The 17,358-nt window shown below is 32.7% G+C and overlaps 2 protein-coding genes across 2 annotated transcripts in view; one reads left to right on the plus strand and one right to left on the minus strand.

The window, feature by feature from the left end:
* LOC134250873 (universal stress protein in QAH/OAS sulfhydrylase 3'region-like) overlaps positions 1 to 17,358 on the minus strand; it is a 61,173-nt gene continuing 43,815 nt past the window's right edge. The window contains exon 5 of the mRNA XM_062733224.1: positions 1 to 10. The gene's annotated coding sequence lies outside the window, so the exon portion shown is untranslated. The remainder of the gene's footprint in view (positions 11 to 17,358) is intronic.
* LOC134250856 (uncharacterized) lies at positions 6,702 to 7,532 on the plus strand. Its single transcript, XM_062733197.1, has 2 exons — positions 6,702 to 6,855; positions 7,216 to 7,532. Exons 1-2 carry the CDS (start codon positions 6,702 to 6,704, stop codon positions 7,479 to 7,481), a joined length of 420 nt encoding a protein of 139 aa, XP_062589181.1. The 3' UTR covers positions 7,482 to 7,532.

The raw sequence follows: 17,358 nt of genomic DNA on the forward strand, positions 1-17,358 counted from the left end.
CGTTGGAGTCTGCTTGATATGCCTCTTGGTCTTTTTTTGTATGCGATGTTCGAATGATAATACTGGGAGGGAACAAAAAGAGCGGGAAATCTCTATAAATACGTCACAAACAACGATAGCCTTCCTAGCCACAACAAGTAAATTAACAACAATTCATTATTTTTAAATACCAAATTAAGGTCAGACGAGACGTTCCTCAAAATCTGTTTTGTATATCTTCGTAATGTATGAAAAATATTCAAAATTTGAGTTACATTCTGTTTTCTAAACCAGTTTCTAAACGTCTTTAAAGAATCCAAACACTTAAACGTTTGAAACTGGAAAATTATTTTTCCTCCCAAAAGGATTATATAAGAAAAACTACCCCTGGTATCTTGCAGAAATGCCTGGTAAGGTACCTCAAATTTTTGTGAGTAAACATGTTAAAGTAGCAATACTTCAATGACAAAATCTTGGAAAATTTTATCTATTATTAAGGAACGTCTCGTCTGTCCTTAACCTGCTATTATTCATTAACACTTTGAAAAGTATTTATGAAATAGTTACTTTGTAATTAATAAATTAAAGATAGGAGTGGTTTCCATACTGTGTATATTGTAGTTGATTGTAATGGCTTTTTTCTTATATACCGACTGTTCATGTACTTATTTATACATAATTTTTATTCACAAAAAGTAAATGGAATTGAGCAGTAGGCATAGCCTATTTCAGTTCTTTCCCTAATACTCTATTGTCAAGATGGTACAATATTACAAATAATTATATGCACTCTAATTACAGGTCACAAAACCTTTCTTTTCGATGATTCCCTGTTTGCTTTGTCCATCCTTCCTAATGCTGGTAATAAAAATGAAGACAATGATTATTCTGACTATGAGGATAACGATATAAACAAAGAAAACGGCGTCCCATAGTTTTAAACATAATATTAGATTTTGAAATCTTCATATTTATTTCTTTTGGGTTTTTCATATACATATTTTATAAATAGATCTAAAGTTATTAAATTTATTTTATTTGTATTTTTTTGTATAATTATACATGTATATTTTTTGTATGTAACTAGGTAGATAGATATTTACAATATATTTGAGTAACAGTACATTAAATAATGAAAGTGTCAATGTTTTGAACTATTTGTCTATGAAGAAATAATAAGGCATACTTAGACTATATGTGTTCTTTGAGTGGTTAATTATATATACATATATACATGTGCAGAAAACAAATTACTCTTTATATTGAAGAATAGATTACTTCCATGGAGTTTGGAGACTGATCAAACTCTACATAAGCGGAAGTATATTTTCTCACAGTATTTCTATTACGATTATCCTCTTGTATCACCTCACCACAAGATCTTTTTGTTTGAAAAAAAATCTTGCACTTTACTTTCTTTATTTCAAAACTGAAGAAATAATAGTTAACTTAATAGATACTGAGGCATACAAACTGTGTTTAATAAAGACAATGTGGTTATACGTGTACACAATATACGAGAGCAAATAAATATCAGTATTTCTGAGAAAAATCCAATAAGCAAAATAAGTAAGGTCCATTTTTTGTAAATGACTTCTTATTAAATTTAAAGTGTTATAAATTTCAGATAGCGATAGACATTATTGTTAAGGATATCCGATGCTCAGCCAGGTAGATTAACTCCAAAAATTAATATTTAATTTGAAATGCATCAAAATGAAGCTTGAAAATGAATTTTTTTCATAAAACAATTTTCATTTTATTCATCTTTTTAAGATTCAAGGTTTTTGTAAGTCTTATAAAAGGTCTCATAAACGTTGACATTTGTACCTTATAAAAGGAAAAAAAATTAATACATTAATACAGTATTAGAGAAATACGATTATTTTTAAATCCAGCCTTAGATACCAATGTTTATTAGCATGATATGAAATAAGAAGTGATTTGTGGTGTTTTGCAGTGATAGCAAATGTATTACAGAATACATGTCGGAAATAGAAGACAAAAAATACCAAATAAGTATAAAAATCATGACAATTTCTCTGAATGCCTGGATACCTATCGTTTTTTAAACCTAAAATATAATAGTTGATCAATTTGCAATTAGAAATGCATTGCTGATATTCCAATTCGCTTTTTCTGCAAAAATATTGGAGATTTGACAATTTTCCCTATATAATATGATTAACTATAATCTTAACTTTAAAGAAATACTGTGGATACATTTACATAACTTTGTGGATTCAGAGATACTTTTATGAGTATGTTTGATTACTTAACTGATAATTTTATAAACCTGAGGATCGGACTACCTTAAAGAAGAGACCTATTCTGATAAGTCTCAATACGGCTTATTTTGTCACTATCATTACCTAGGTTACCATTCGATCTTCTTCACAGCCTGGTAATTGACGTCCGTATTCCAAAGCTCGGAATCCAATTTATATTATCCATAAATTGATTCATATTTTTCTTTGTGAAAGAAACACTTTATTTGTTATCATCAACTGCTACAATATGAATGTTCTCCTGCATATGGTTTCCCTTCTTTGTGATGGAAGAAATTGAATCTCATATCATGACCAAACTCTACATCAAAGGAGTAATTAAAACTAAATATAATTGTATCTTTTAATTTCTTGAAAATGTTTATAAAAATATTAATACATATATTTATCATGGGTCGACTTTTTCCGGAAATTAAGGTTTTAAAGCTTTATTTTCTCATTCCCTATACATGTAAATAGTTTTGTTCAACTTTTTCAACCTAACTTGTTAAAACCTACAACATTGGACTATGATTTGAACGGATAGAAATCAGTACCGACAGGCGATGGTTGATTTTTATATTATAAAATTTGACAAATTTTGTTCCCGGATAAGACGTATTAAAATTGTTTTGCTCTATATTCTCGTGTAAAACATTGATCTCCCATAATTGTACCCCTCTTCCGATCATGGTTTGAAATTCGTATTACTGATTAGTTTGCGATGCTTTTGCATTCATATACTTAATCCTTGCTATTTTTTATTGTTTAGAAGAAAGTTTTTAACGTTCTCCCCAAAATAATCCCATTTGAAACATTGATTTCCTTTTGGGGACCCGTCTTATCCCAGCAGACAATAAATCTACGTCAGAGAAAGGTTACTTTTTCATCTGTTCCAGCCCTTTTTTTTATTAAAAAAATCAACAATCTGCCCGTCTTGATTTCTAGAATTCCCTGTAAGAGAAAAACAAGGATCACAAATTAAACATTTGTAAATGTTCTCCCTCAAAAGAAACCTTGTGGTAAGGTCTGTTTTGTGGTTCCGGAGGTTTGTTAAATAAATGGACAGGCAAAAGACGCTTGATCACGTGAGTTTTCAATCCAGGTGGGCTAAAGTGTCAATTTTGGAATTATTATAGCCATCTTTTTATGTAGTTCTACCATCTATTAATTTTTCTTTGAACATAAATCGATATACCTACAATGAAGCTATTGAGAGCTTGTTTGTCGTACGTAGCGAAATCTTCTCCAGTCAATATTCTGTGTATTGTCAGAAATTTCGGTTGAATAGGAGAAAATACCCAAAATCTCCCAAAGGAAAATTTTCCGGTATATATATTATTTTTCTATATCCTTGTTAGTTTCGATGTACAAAACATGTCTTCCAAAAGAGTGCTTACTTTCGACTTGAAATTTTCTGACGACTCCAATATTTCAGATAAGGGGTAATATGATGTATACATTTTTCATGCTATTTACCGGTAAGTCCTTTTTATGAACATATGGATTTCTTACAGATTTTATTCTCATGATTTTCTTTTTATTATTTTTAAGAATAAACAATTGATAGATTATTGTACAAAGGGTATAATTGTTATTACAATGCCTATCAAGAAATATAAATATTTTCTTCAATAATTCGAAAATGATAATTATTACTTTATCAAGTGTGTTTTTTTAATCAAAAAAGTGAGATCTGTTTAAATAACCAAATTTATATTTGACCAACTCATATAGATTAGCAAAATACCGGATAAATATATACCGTATAAATTAAAAAGTCCAATGCGACGTTTGGAAAGTTTAAGAGATATGAAGTTGTGATATGTTAGGTTTCTAGAAGCATTTTCACGAGCTTCTTCTTAAATTTTACCGTTCACGGTAGCCTAGTGGTAGAGCGTTCGCTTCGTGATCGGGAGGTCCGGGTTCGATTCTCGTTCCCGGCGCCGCGTCAAACCTAAGACGTAAAAATAGGTAGTGACTGTTCCTTCGCCAAGCGCTCGGCACCAGAAGTGAAAGTCACGGGTCTTTCGGATATGACCTTAAAAACGTAGGTCCCGTGTCACGGTAGGCGCTGGCACGATAAAGAACCCTCACTGCTCAATGGCCCTGAGTGCCGAGTATAAATATAAATTTGAAGCCCAAAACCGGCATACGGTGACGTCTCCATATGAGTGAAAAATTCTCAAGAGGGACGTTAAACAATATACAATCAATCAATCAATCAATCTTAAATTTTAATTAATTTAAATTTTCCGAAATAGATGCCAATAGAAAGAACCCACTTTGTATTGAAGATCAGAGAACTGGATCGTGATTTATCTCTTCATTTTGTTTATGATTGTAAAAGGGGAAGATAACGAAAATCGACCCCACCCCCAACCCCAACCCCCCCCCAGTGTGTAAAAAAAAAAAAACTATAAACAATACAAATATATTATAAGAGGACACAAAGCACAGCAACTGAAAATACCACAGGTAGGAAGAGTAATTGAAATGCCGTATATGGAGATAACGAACACTATTCCAGCTCATAAGTCCATTTAAACTAAGCAAATCAGGTGCAGAGCAAACACGGTCATCTTAAACTTCAGAGGTGGGATCAGGTGTCGTGGAAGAGTGAGCTTCCCCTGTCGATCTGTCACACATGCAATGAGCTCTTTTTCATGATCAGAAAATTACGGAAAATTCGCAAACAATTCACTGTGTAATAATGGCCTAACAGTTACTGTAAAATCATTTATTTTCATGAGGTTATAATCAACAATTTTTTTAAGTTTGAGAAAGAAATATTGGTTTGTGGGTACTTGATTTCAAAGTTAGAGAAGTATTGAGTAATAATGCATAATTATGAAATTTTACATTTCGAGGTAATCATGAATTCGACGGTTTCTCCATACCTCGAAAACAAAGATAATTAAACTCCCACGAAAATTGTGATTTCAAATTAATATGAAAAACGTCAGTTAGCAATGGACCTAATGATAGATTGTGTCTGTTGGTAAGGACATTGTATTAACCATAGACCTTACGATAACTTTAAACGAGACTGTTGATAATCCTGTTTCATCAAATTGTTTGTCAATAACTTACCTCACTTTAGAAATTTTTCATACGTAGAGCATACTCTAGTGTATCTAATTAATGCGAGATGTCAACCTCGTATGTATATGATAAGGATATATTGCTGCATGACTGCTGAAAAATTAAAGTCATTCCGTTCATCATAAAGCTTGTTTCTTGGATAACCATTCACGTCATTTTCTTATAAAATTACAAACAATGGAAAGCATTCAATAGTAATTAAAATTTTAGTGTTTACTATATAGCTAAGTATGTTGTATTTTCCTTCTTTCCTAAAATTCTGTCATCATTTTTCTAAAACATGAAAACTTGAATAATGTATACTGGTGATCCCATGCCCTTCATTTTATTATACATATAAACAAAGGAACGCTTATTATGGCTTCATTATAATTTTAAAATTTAAAAATTAATATGATGTAAAATATATCAATAAAAATATAAATCTAACATTTTGTTATTTGCCTTATGTAGAGAAATTTAGCATTCTTTTGTATATTTTGGAAGACAAAAGTTTCAGCAAGGACTGTGAGTGGTATGAAAGAAAAGGCTACTACGATAGATACCAGGGCAGAGTGGTATATGAAATTTACAAGAACACCAAAGAATGTATTGATAGATACACCTGTTGTTCACCTAGCGGGAAATACTGCTGTATGGAGTTTGATGAAGGGCCCTACGTTTTCAGCTCAGATGTGGAAGACGACGAAAGAGCGTAAGATTGGGCTGTCTTCTCTTTAGTTTATTTTAATATATAATGATATGGTAAGTGCACTGTCTTTTCTTGTCCATCATCCAAATTACCCCACGTTTTCGACTACCGTTGATGCCCTGTCATACTCTACTAACTAGACTGATTCCTTATTTTCAAGATTTCATTTCACTCTATTTATATACGATGATGAAAATAAAAATATTAGCACTTGTTTTATAGGGGAAACCTGTTCTTATTCTCAAATCACATCAAAATTATAACCCATTCAATTGTGAAATATAGTTAAAGGAACTGGAAGTTCCTTTTTAAACCGTTTGCATTGTCCAAAACGACAAAATTGACAAAAAATTATTTTTCTAAAATCCAAACTCATCCATTTATGTACCAATAGTGTTTCTAATAATTAAAAGATATACGGAAAATTAAGCTTAAAGGGTTATGAATCAGTCGTTCAAAATTAAATTTTCAAACAGACTAGACTCTTACAGCTTTTTTGTAGGTATTATTAAAACAAATTAACAATAAGTTGTCATTATCCGTCAGCAGATTAATGCTGAGTTTTGTTAAAAATCCCAGCTTTTTAAACAGTCATATTATTCTGATTATGAATCTACTACTGGATATAATACACAATATTTTTGAACTTTCGTAGCACTATGGGCCTTATCGTTGGAATCACGCTTTCCATTGCTGCTGTGCTATTTATGTGCAGTGTGTTCGGAAGAAAGCTATGCAGGAAAGTACATGCATCTGCAAACAGTAGCAACACTTCCGGTAGTGACCAAGGACTTGTGACAAGCAGTGATAGAGGTTCCAATATTTTTGTATAAGCTACATATTTATAGAATACAACCCACACCTGAAATTCGAGGATTCTTCTTATTATTTAAATCACAAACTTGACTAAAATTATTAGCTTAAGATATTCCCTTGCATTAATGTTAGTAAGGTTGCTTTATCAATCCTTACAAGATGTACGTTTACAAAACTTTTTTTCATATAAACAATAAATACCTCTCAATAATAAATTCAGAGAGCATACATTGAACAATATTCCAGAAGTTTTTATAGATGTTCAAATAATATAGTACAATATTTCCTGGCTAATTTCATATAATACAATACATTCTGACTTATAACATATAGTACACTATTTCCTGACTATTTCAGATCATGGCAGTTTTATTCTACAGACCTCGCCGTCTGTGTCATCAGATTCATCGGTTTCTGATGACGTCGGATCTCTAACAAGCAGTGGTAAATCTCTATTACATACACACGATGACTGCAAGACATTTCTCACTCTACTGCATGCAAGACGATACTACCCTAGTGAGCCACCTCCAGCTTACCATTATGTGATGAGAAACTCAGAAAAATATCCACTGCGCGAAGATATGTGTCAGTCTTTTGGGAAGTCTTATGATAATTTATAGACTTCTGGAGCAACAATCGTACAGTTATTGATTAATTGTTTCTAAAAGTACGTGATCGAATGAATGGAAAGTCGTAAATAGACTTGCCTGATCAACAAATGGAAAAGTGCAACATTTAATATTGTATTATTAAATATATGCCTTTTTGATATTGAACTAGTCGCCGTCTCACGATAGATTAAGGTGGCTCATTACATCCACAGTTTATTTTAGATTTCAATACAGCACCACTTATAATGTAGATGTCAAATATCCAGATGGGGGTATTGATATCATAAATATTTTTATAGAATTTTTTAGTTTTTGTTTTATTTTAGTGAAATGTTTTATTTCAGGTTTATTATTCACAGAATTTCAGAACTTTCAGTGTCAAATGATGGGCATCTTCTTAAGACAAGTACACAAAATGAAAATACCTCATAATACCTAATAATAATTTTATTAGAAAAAATAATTTTCTCCTAGAAAACAATTAATGTCATTATCTTTTTAATCTATGCATAAAACATTTTAAAAATGTGTTCTGAAGAGACAAGGAATGTATTTCAATGAATTACATGTGTCAAATTGAATGAAGAAAGTTTAAACGAAATAAAAAATCCAATTTAAAAAATATTTGGTATAAAAAGTCCACTTTTAAGAGTTATCTTTCCTAATTAGCAAAGACTCAAAACTATATGGAACGTTTGACATTACATCTAAAATTCAGAATAAAGCTTTAAATTGCCAGAGTATACATTTAAATCAATAAAACAAATATATAAATTAACACCAACACAGTAAATAGCGCAATTAAATAAACTTTTAATTTCAACAAGGTTGTAGATTTTAACTCGAATTTCCTCCATACATACATGTCAGTGAATGATAGAGTTCACTGCATGCATGGCTATGAAATTGACATTACTTGTTTAGCGAAGATTTGACTGTTGCTTTCTTTTGTTTCTGCCTAAAAGCAATTCTTCTTGGTTTGTGCATAATGAATCCTTTACTTTGTTTTCACTGTTTACAACACCGCATGTTTCATCTATTTTTAAAGTGTTTTAAAGGTCAGGGTCATATTATAGAGGTACCTACACAACTCGTCTCCTGAGCAAACCGGTCGACACAATGGAGGATTTTTTTTTGTGTAGTACGTCATCAAAAAGTGGTGTAATGAGCCTCCTTAATTTCTTTTTTCCGAAAACAGAAAAAAATAATTTTACTCTTTTCTTTATACAGAATGTCTTGGAATACATTTTTTATCAGATGTTTATTAAATATAACTTACAGTCATTATCGATAATACATCGTTTTCAAATGCAAGCAAGTAAAAAAATTATTTATTTCAGTACTATGTGTTATACAATACAATAGGAAACATTCAATGCAAATTTAATATTCAAACACTCTAACCATGTAGCCTATATGTCACGTTTGCAAAAATAAATGAACAACACTAACATTACATAAAGGAATCCATTTAATGTTACTTCATCACCCTCACGCAAATTCCATTGTGTCATACAAACTGTGGGATGTTAAGCATTTGCACGTTTACGTCTACTTGTTCATGTAAACCTAGAAGTGATTTTACACGTACGCGTAGCTATCATCGTGTTCTGTTTAACAAATTGCAAGTGCACCGGTACGTGTAAAACGTCAGTCCAGCAAGGCACTTTACAATTTATTTGTATCAAATAAATCTATGACTTGTAATAAAAGAAATACATTGGGTGTACGAAACAAATTCTCAACTTCATACGAAACACCGGCTGAAAAAGATATATTCTGTAGTTTGGGATTAAAGGTGAACACGATTCGTTAAAGGAATGTGTCGGCCATTTTTGTTCGGAGAATCGCTATGCCTGCAGACCCATATATAAAGGGCATGACTTATTCTCTTTTCAGTGTAATCAGTCGACACAGGTGTAGACGTGCGTATGCTATACAGCACTCGGTAGCGACAATAATATCGTAATACTTTGTATAATGCAGAAAAGTAAAGGAACTTACAATTTTAGTTGTACAGGTCAGTGCAGTATACAAACAGACACGTTTACACGTAACTGCAATAAAATGCGAACAAAGGTAATGCAAGATAACCAGCTCGAACATTGGTCGCTATTCCACACCGATATTCGTGACAATAAAGCAGTCAGGTGTGTAAAATCTGAAAAGTATACCCTGGTGTTGATGTATCGTAGATAATGGTATCGAAAATGGCGTATGCCTATTTACGAGTCGTGTTAAGCTTTAGGAAGCTACAAGTTCTCACTTTCGTGTAATTACGAATTTAAACGTAGTGTACAACTTGTAGAAGTACACAGTATGCAATACTGATGACGTAAATCGCATCAAATTAGGGGATTTCCCTAGCTACATGTACACATAGATGTATACGGTCATCTTCCTAACATCTCATTTAATTATACCCGCACTTTCTAAAGAAAGTTCGGGTATATTGTTGTTACTCATGTCCGTCCGTCCGTCCGTCCGTCCGTCCGTCCGTCCGTCTGTCACACTTTGCTTCCCTGAACTCCTCTTACATTTTACACAGTAGCCTAATCATCTTTGGGGAGATGGTTTGTGGTGTCATGTAGATGTGCAGTAAGGTTTCGGAATTTTGATTTTGCCCCAGGGGGTCAAATGGGGGTCGAAAAATGACGTTTTTTTATGCAAAAAGCCCCGTCTTCCCTGAACTCCCCTTACATTTTACAGAGTAGCTTAATCATCTTTGGGGAGATGGTTTGTGGTGTCATGTAGATGTGCAGTAAGGATTCGGAATTTTTATTTTGCCCCGGGGGGTCAAATGGGGGTCGAAAAATGACGTTTTTTATGCAAAAAGCCCCCTCTTCCCTGAACTCCTCTTACATTTTACACAGTAGCCTAATCATCTTTGGGGATATGGTTGATGGTGTCATGTAGATGTGCAGTAAGGTTTCGGAATTTTGATTTTTCCCCGGGGGGTCAAATGGGGGTCGAAAAATGACGTTTTTTATGCAAAAAGCCCCGTCTTCCCTGAACTCCTCTTACATTTTACAGAGTAGCCTAATCATCTTTGGGGAGATGGTTTGTGGTGTCATGTAGATGTGCAGTAAGGTTTCGGAATTTTGATTTTGCCCCGGGGGGTCAAATGGGGGTCGAAAAATGATGTTTTTTATGCAAAAAGCCCCGTCTTCCCTGAACTCCTCTTACATTTTACACAGTAGCCTAATCATCTTTGGGGAGATGGTTGGTGGTGTCATGTAGATGTGCAATAAGGTTTCGGAATGTTGATTTTGCCCCAGGGGATCAAATGGGGGTCGAAAAATGACGTTTTTTTTGCAGAAAGCCCCGTCTTCCCTGAACTCCCCTTACATTTTACACAGTAGTCTAATCATCTTTGAGGAGATGGTTGGTGCCAGGTGTCATGTAGATGTGCAGTAAGGTTTTGGAATGTTTAATGTCTAATTGTGGCCTGACCTAGCCTTTGAGGTTATGATTTGAAAAACTAGAAATATGTCTATAGGACATGAATGTCCCACTGGATGTATATTACTCATGCTACAGGAAAATTTGTATTAGCGTATTAAGTTTGTTGAAAATATCTTGAACAGTTTCTTTAGAATTGAAACTAAAATCTAAATAAATTTGATATAGATTATAAATCCTCACCAAATTATGTATTATAAGTGCATGCTAAACATAAAAATGTCTTAAATTATTTCTTTAAAACTAAGCGAAATACAAATTAAAAAGGATGGAGGTCAAGGTCAGAGGAGTGTGCAAGGTTAAGTTTTTGATGAAGTTATCAGCATATTATGTTTGATAAAAATATCTTGAATGATTTAATGAAACTGACCTCAACACTTTTTCTAAGAAAAGAGAGGTCAAAGGAAAGGTTAGGGCCAAAATGTTAATTGTTGCAGTTGAAAAGCTTACATCAGTATGAATTTACTATTAGCATATGAAGTTTGATAAAACTATAATTAATGGTTTATTTAAAACTTAGATAAACACATATTTTAAAAAGTGAGGTCAAGGTCAAAGGAAAATTCAAGGTCAAAATAAGTTGATGTATTAATAGCTATAAGCAGTATGTATCAGCATATGAAGTTTGATAAATATATTTTGAATTGTTTACTCAAAACTGATTTAGACATTAATTTTAGAAAAGTGAAGTCAAGGTCACAGGAAAGGTCAAGGTAAAAAAGAGTGAAGTATTGTAAAGCTTACATAAGTATGTATTATCATGTAAAGTTTCATTACACAACTTGAATGGTTTCTTTAAAATAAAGCTAAACAGTAATTTAAGGAGGCTAGGGGGTCAACAAATTATTTTTTTATTAACCACCGGTTATAACTTAAATTTGGGGATATGATATCTTAAGCCATCAACTATCATTTGGCAAAAAAAAAATTCATAAACTTTTGTTTTAAAATTTGATCATTTTATCATTTTTATTATATCTTTATATGGAGCTCTTCTTCTAAAGGAGATCAAAATAGTCTAAAAATGGCTGCAACCACCCAGCCTCTTTAAAGAAAAGTTACGTGAAGGTCAAAGGAAAAGTCAAAGTCAAAAAATATTGCTGCAGTTGGATATTTACATCAGTATGCATCAACATATGAACTTTGATAAAAATATCTAGAAAGTTTCTTTGAGCCCAATGGAAAGACAGATGGAAGGGTGGAGGACGGACATGACAAAAACTATACATGTATTCCTAATCATGGTGTGGCATAAAAAACTTGAATCTACATTATATGAGGATGTTTCCATCTATCAAGATTATACATTAGCAAATTCAAAGAATTGTGGTCCTCTGCTTTCTGTGATTTAGTGAATGGGATGCCATAATTTATGGCATATTATGTCATTGAATATGCACCCATATCATATATCAATTTTTGAAAATTAGGTCAAAGGGGTAAAATCATAGCATGTTCTGAAACATTTTGTTGCAGGTAATGTACATGTCAAATATAAAAGTCATATCTCTTTTGAATCAAAATTTATATATACAATATAATATTTTTGAAAAGTAGGTTAAACTTCTAGGTCAAGGTCACAGAGTCAAAAGTAATGTTATATTTAGAAAAGTCTTTTCACATGTAATAAACATGTATAATTTGAATGCCCTTTCTTTTCTCTTTCAAATTGATCAATTTAAAATGTTATTTTTTGGAAAGTAGGTAAAACTTTAAGGTCAAGGTCTCACTTGGGTTAAAAAATCATAGTATATTTAGAAAGTTTTGTGGTAATGTACATGTGAAATAGGAAAGCAGTATCTCTTATTATTCAAAAGTTATTACCAAGGTTAAATTTATTGTGACAGATGCACATACTAGCTGTCAATAAAATGGACAAACTGACAGACAAATGAGATTTAACGTCCCCTCCCTTTCCCCAAAACGGGGGACAATAATGCCCTTGCTGTTCTTGAGAAGAAGATTTATGATGGAAAAAATCCCCTGCATATTTCTTAACGCAAATCAATATTGTGTTTTTATGTCATTTTGTTTGTTATTAAACATCCCTCTCAGGAATTTTTCACTCATATGGAGACACCACCACTTGAAAAATAATGAGGACAAGTTAGATTTGAGGTCAACATTCATTTTAGGAGTTTCCAACCATTAAGACATAAAGAAATATTAACTCGATCCTTCCCCTCACCCCTTCCCAGACCCCTGTTTGTTTATGTATGCAAACTACTACTTGTATTACATTAAAAAAAAATTATACAAATAGTTTAATGTGGTCCATCTCTGAATGATTTTCATTCCTATTCTAGGCCGCCGCCAGAAGATAAGTTGACACAAATTCATGAATAAAATGTCAAGTAATCTTATCATTGATGCACTTTTATTTAATTTAATGCAGTCATATTGTGAACATTTCCAGCTCATTAGGAGTGGGAATGACCTCCAGGGGTTCATAACCTTTATACCATTTAATTTACATAACATAATAACACAAGAAACAAAATTATGGAGAGTCAAATGGAAAAACTTTCCAACTGTTTAGGAGTCACATAATCATTTGTCATTACAGGGACAGGGAGTGGATTGGCTGATCGCCATCTCAACCTCCCCCTCCCCCCCCCCCCCCCTTGGAATTTGCAGGACTATAATATATACTGGAGGAAATAAAAATGACTTTGTATGCCCTAAGTGTCCCTCCACCTTAGAAAACAGACCCAAACATAACTTCTTTTTTTTTTAGCTTCTCAGGAAATTCTGGTCTGGAAACCCCCCTCCCTCCCAGTCCCAGAAAAAAATTCTGGATCTTGTAACTGAATGTAACGTTGATAACGGGGGATAACTCTTCAGAATGTCAAAGCATCGGATGACCTTTGATCCTTTAAACTTGAACCTAGAACCGTTTGCATTTCAGACTATTTTACCCAAATCTATACCAAAATTTTGTACTTACCGATTGTCATTATTTAGGTCCTGTAATCTTCATGAAATATAATCCAATTAAAACACAAAATGAAATAATTCCTATATGCAATGATGTGTATACCACATTAGTAGCCTACTGCACGTGCAGTGAAATCTAAAAATGATAATGCCAATGGTAAAACTAGTACTTAAGTTGGGTACGTGACGGAAGCCCAATGTGATGCAGGTGTTCAAATACATGTATAGTGCAAGAACAAATTGAAAATTATAATTTACGAAAGATGTTTTATCTTAACTTTCCATCTAGGCCTATTTCCAAAAACAGGCAAATTAGGTGTGTTTGTGTGTGTGTGTGTGTTGATGGGAGAGGGGTGGGGGTTGACTAAATTGATTGTGTATATATGGCAGATTTCAAGAAGTTTAGAACTGCCTTGTCAAATATAAATAAACTTTGCACATTTTGAAAAATTCATCAAAAACTCTTTACACTAATTTGAATAATATTATTTGTTGATTTACAGATATGAGGAAATAGATTTAAAAAGTTCCAATTATGTGCCAAAAATTTATAACCCCCCCCCTTTATCAAACCTTCTTTACATCATTAATTAGTTGTGTTGTTTATTTCAGACTAGTGATGAATTAAGGATATGAAATACTTATTAGATGGAGGCCCATGGGTCACATGGTCACCTGAGCATATTATGCTCAATTTGATAAAACATGTAATATGTAAATTATTGAATTATATTGACTTTTTCCTTGGTAAAGCCCAATATGAAGAAGTGTGCATTTAGAGGCAAACACCTTAGTGCGGGTATTACTGTCTCATGACAGCATCTAGTTGTAAAATTCTGTCTTTAATGTTCAGTAACATTAATACTTAGCTACCTTCTAACTTAACACGATGGCACATTGCATGCAAAAAGAAATTACCCTTCTAATGACCCCTACATCAATTATCATGTCATACATATGAGAACTAAGTTGAAGGACAATGTCTCTTAGTTTTTGCATTTGACCAATTGTACGTTTAAACTGATATAGAAGGGCATTTCAGAGACCCTGTTGACATTCAGCTTTCTGTAAATTTTTTGATCGCTCAATGATCTAATTAGCAGTAATAAACCATCACTCGGTCACGTTTTGGATGTTGTTTTTCGTCACAGTTGTTTCGCTTTTGTTTCTATACCAAAGAATGGGTGGACTTAACTGGCCAGAAAAAATGCTGTAAATTTAAGTTTCATAAAATGTTTATTTTTTTTTCCATCATATAAACCCCCGATATCTTAACTGTGTATTCCTGGTACGGATGTGAATTTAAAGCACCCTTTTCGAGGTAAACTAAATAAATATCGAAAGCATGGTGCCTGAAGATTTCTTGAATATCAATAGATAATCAGGGTCACGCGTTTTACATCGTCTGAATACATAGTCAGCACATGTTTATCGGCTGTTCTTAAGAAAACTGTAGTTGTATATTGAACAAAATAATGTTATATTAAAAGGAGAAGAGCCGACAAAAGTGTGCTCATACTTAATTTAACAAAAAACATGTTCAAAACAAACTTCTCGCCTCCATTGAAATGTCTTCGATTGACCTGTTAAATATTACAATTCGTCACGTGATGACCACCTGCGCGTGTACTCGTGAAAACAGTTACATTGTATTCTTCAACCTGACCTCGATCTAAATCATGTCTTTGAGCGTGTTTTATTGCCATTTTCAGAATTTAGCAAATTAAATATTGTTTTAATTTTTCGTGTCATCACATTTTAAAAATAATTTCATATTGACATCGCTGTAATATGCTAAACACGTATTCGAATTTTTGGAAAGACAGTTAGATAGAGAGAGAGAGATGTCAACAATGACACCGATCGATAGCCCTGCCTCCTATAAATATTGATTGTGTGACATAAAAACCAGTCCGGGTACATGTCGAATTCCGGAAGACGACACTCATGTATTGTTGCTTCAATTTTGATACACGACAACAAGGCATTGTTTTTGCACAAATGTTCCTAATATAACCAAGTATATGTTGCTCTTTCCATTGCTCATAATTTATTTTGGATTCACTTCATTTACAGATTGTTCGAGGAGTCGCAAAAAGATCCAAAATAGGGCGTTAAGTCCACCCATTCTTTTCTCAACCTTACTACGGTTAGACGTTACCGCTCGACAGGGAATGCTTACTCATTTGCGGCACTTGATTTTAACTTTGGAATTTTCTGACATAGGATGTTTGTTTTATGTCATGTTCCAAGCATTATCAAAATATCAAATTTCTCAAAAAAAAAAAAAAAAAAAAAAAAAAAAAAAATCAAATTCAGAGTAATTGAATGTATAGAGTCAAATGATTTTTATCGTAGTAATTTGGTCATGGTCAAAAATGTAGACTTGTTTCGTGTGCAACAAACTTTGTTGATAAAAACATGTTTTAGACAACGAAATCTATTTCATTGACTACTCTTTGAATGTTCATAAATATTCACAAATAACCTAAATTTGATATATATTTTAGTTTAGTGAAATAAGTAAATTAAATTACAAAAGAAATTAAAGATGATTCAATTTATGATGCAAGGAATAATTAGTTACATGATTAAGTTGGAATCTTATGTTTAAAAACATATGGAGATGAGGAACAGTATTCGAAATAAAAAGTCCATAAACAATACAGAATAGGAGCAGAGCAAACACGGACGCCAAAAATCAGAGGTGGGATGAGGTGCCAAAGAGGAGTGAACATCCCTGCCTACTGATCATACCCGCTGTGTTCTCCTTGTCATTACCGGTAAATCCGTCGTCAATTCAGTGTATAAATAATGGACTAACAATACGTATAAAAACCGTCAGTCAGCTCAATGATAAATTATACTTGCTGATAAGGTCATTGTATTGACCATTAAACGTACGAAATGATGACCTTAAACGAGACTGCTGGTATTCTTTTTTCATGAACTTGTTATTTAATAATTTGCCTTGTTTTAGAAATTATTCATACGTAGAGAATGATATTGTGTATCGAATCAACTGAGATGTGTAAACCTCCTATACAGTTGATGAAGGTATATTGCTGCATAAGTAAGGGAAGCTGACGATGGTTAAAGTCATCCCGTTTTTCATAAAGCTTGGTTGTTAAATTACCATTAACGTCATCTTGAACTAAAATATCTTAATATTAAACAGATGTGTCAGACTCTGTGGTATCTTATCTCAAGCTCACCAGGATATATCGTATCGACATAAGAATGAAAATTACCATTGTTAATTAACAGTACTTTTGGTATGAAAGAATTGCTACCAACCACATTCCATCTTGATACTAAATATAAATTTACTACGTTTGACCTGTCAAAATATATCAGACCACAAAGGTTATAATAATATATTGTTTTGATCCGTTGCAGATAACCGTTGTCTTAATAAATCAAATATTTTTTTCTATCCAAAACCCAATCATCGTTATGTTTTTGATAGTGTGCCTATAAATAAATG

This window comes from Saccostrea cucullata, unplaced genomic scaffold, assembly GCF_032062105.1.
Source record: "Saccostrea cucullata isolate Sc308-1 unplaced genomic scaffold, CSIRO_AGI_Scuc_v1 ctg15, whole genome shotgun sequence".
NCBI classification, from domain to species: domain Eukaryota; kingdom Metazoa; phylum Mollusca; class Bivalvia; order Ostreida; family Ostreidae; genus Saccostrea; species Saccostrea cuccullata.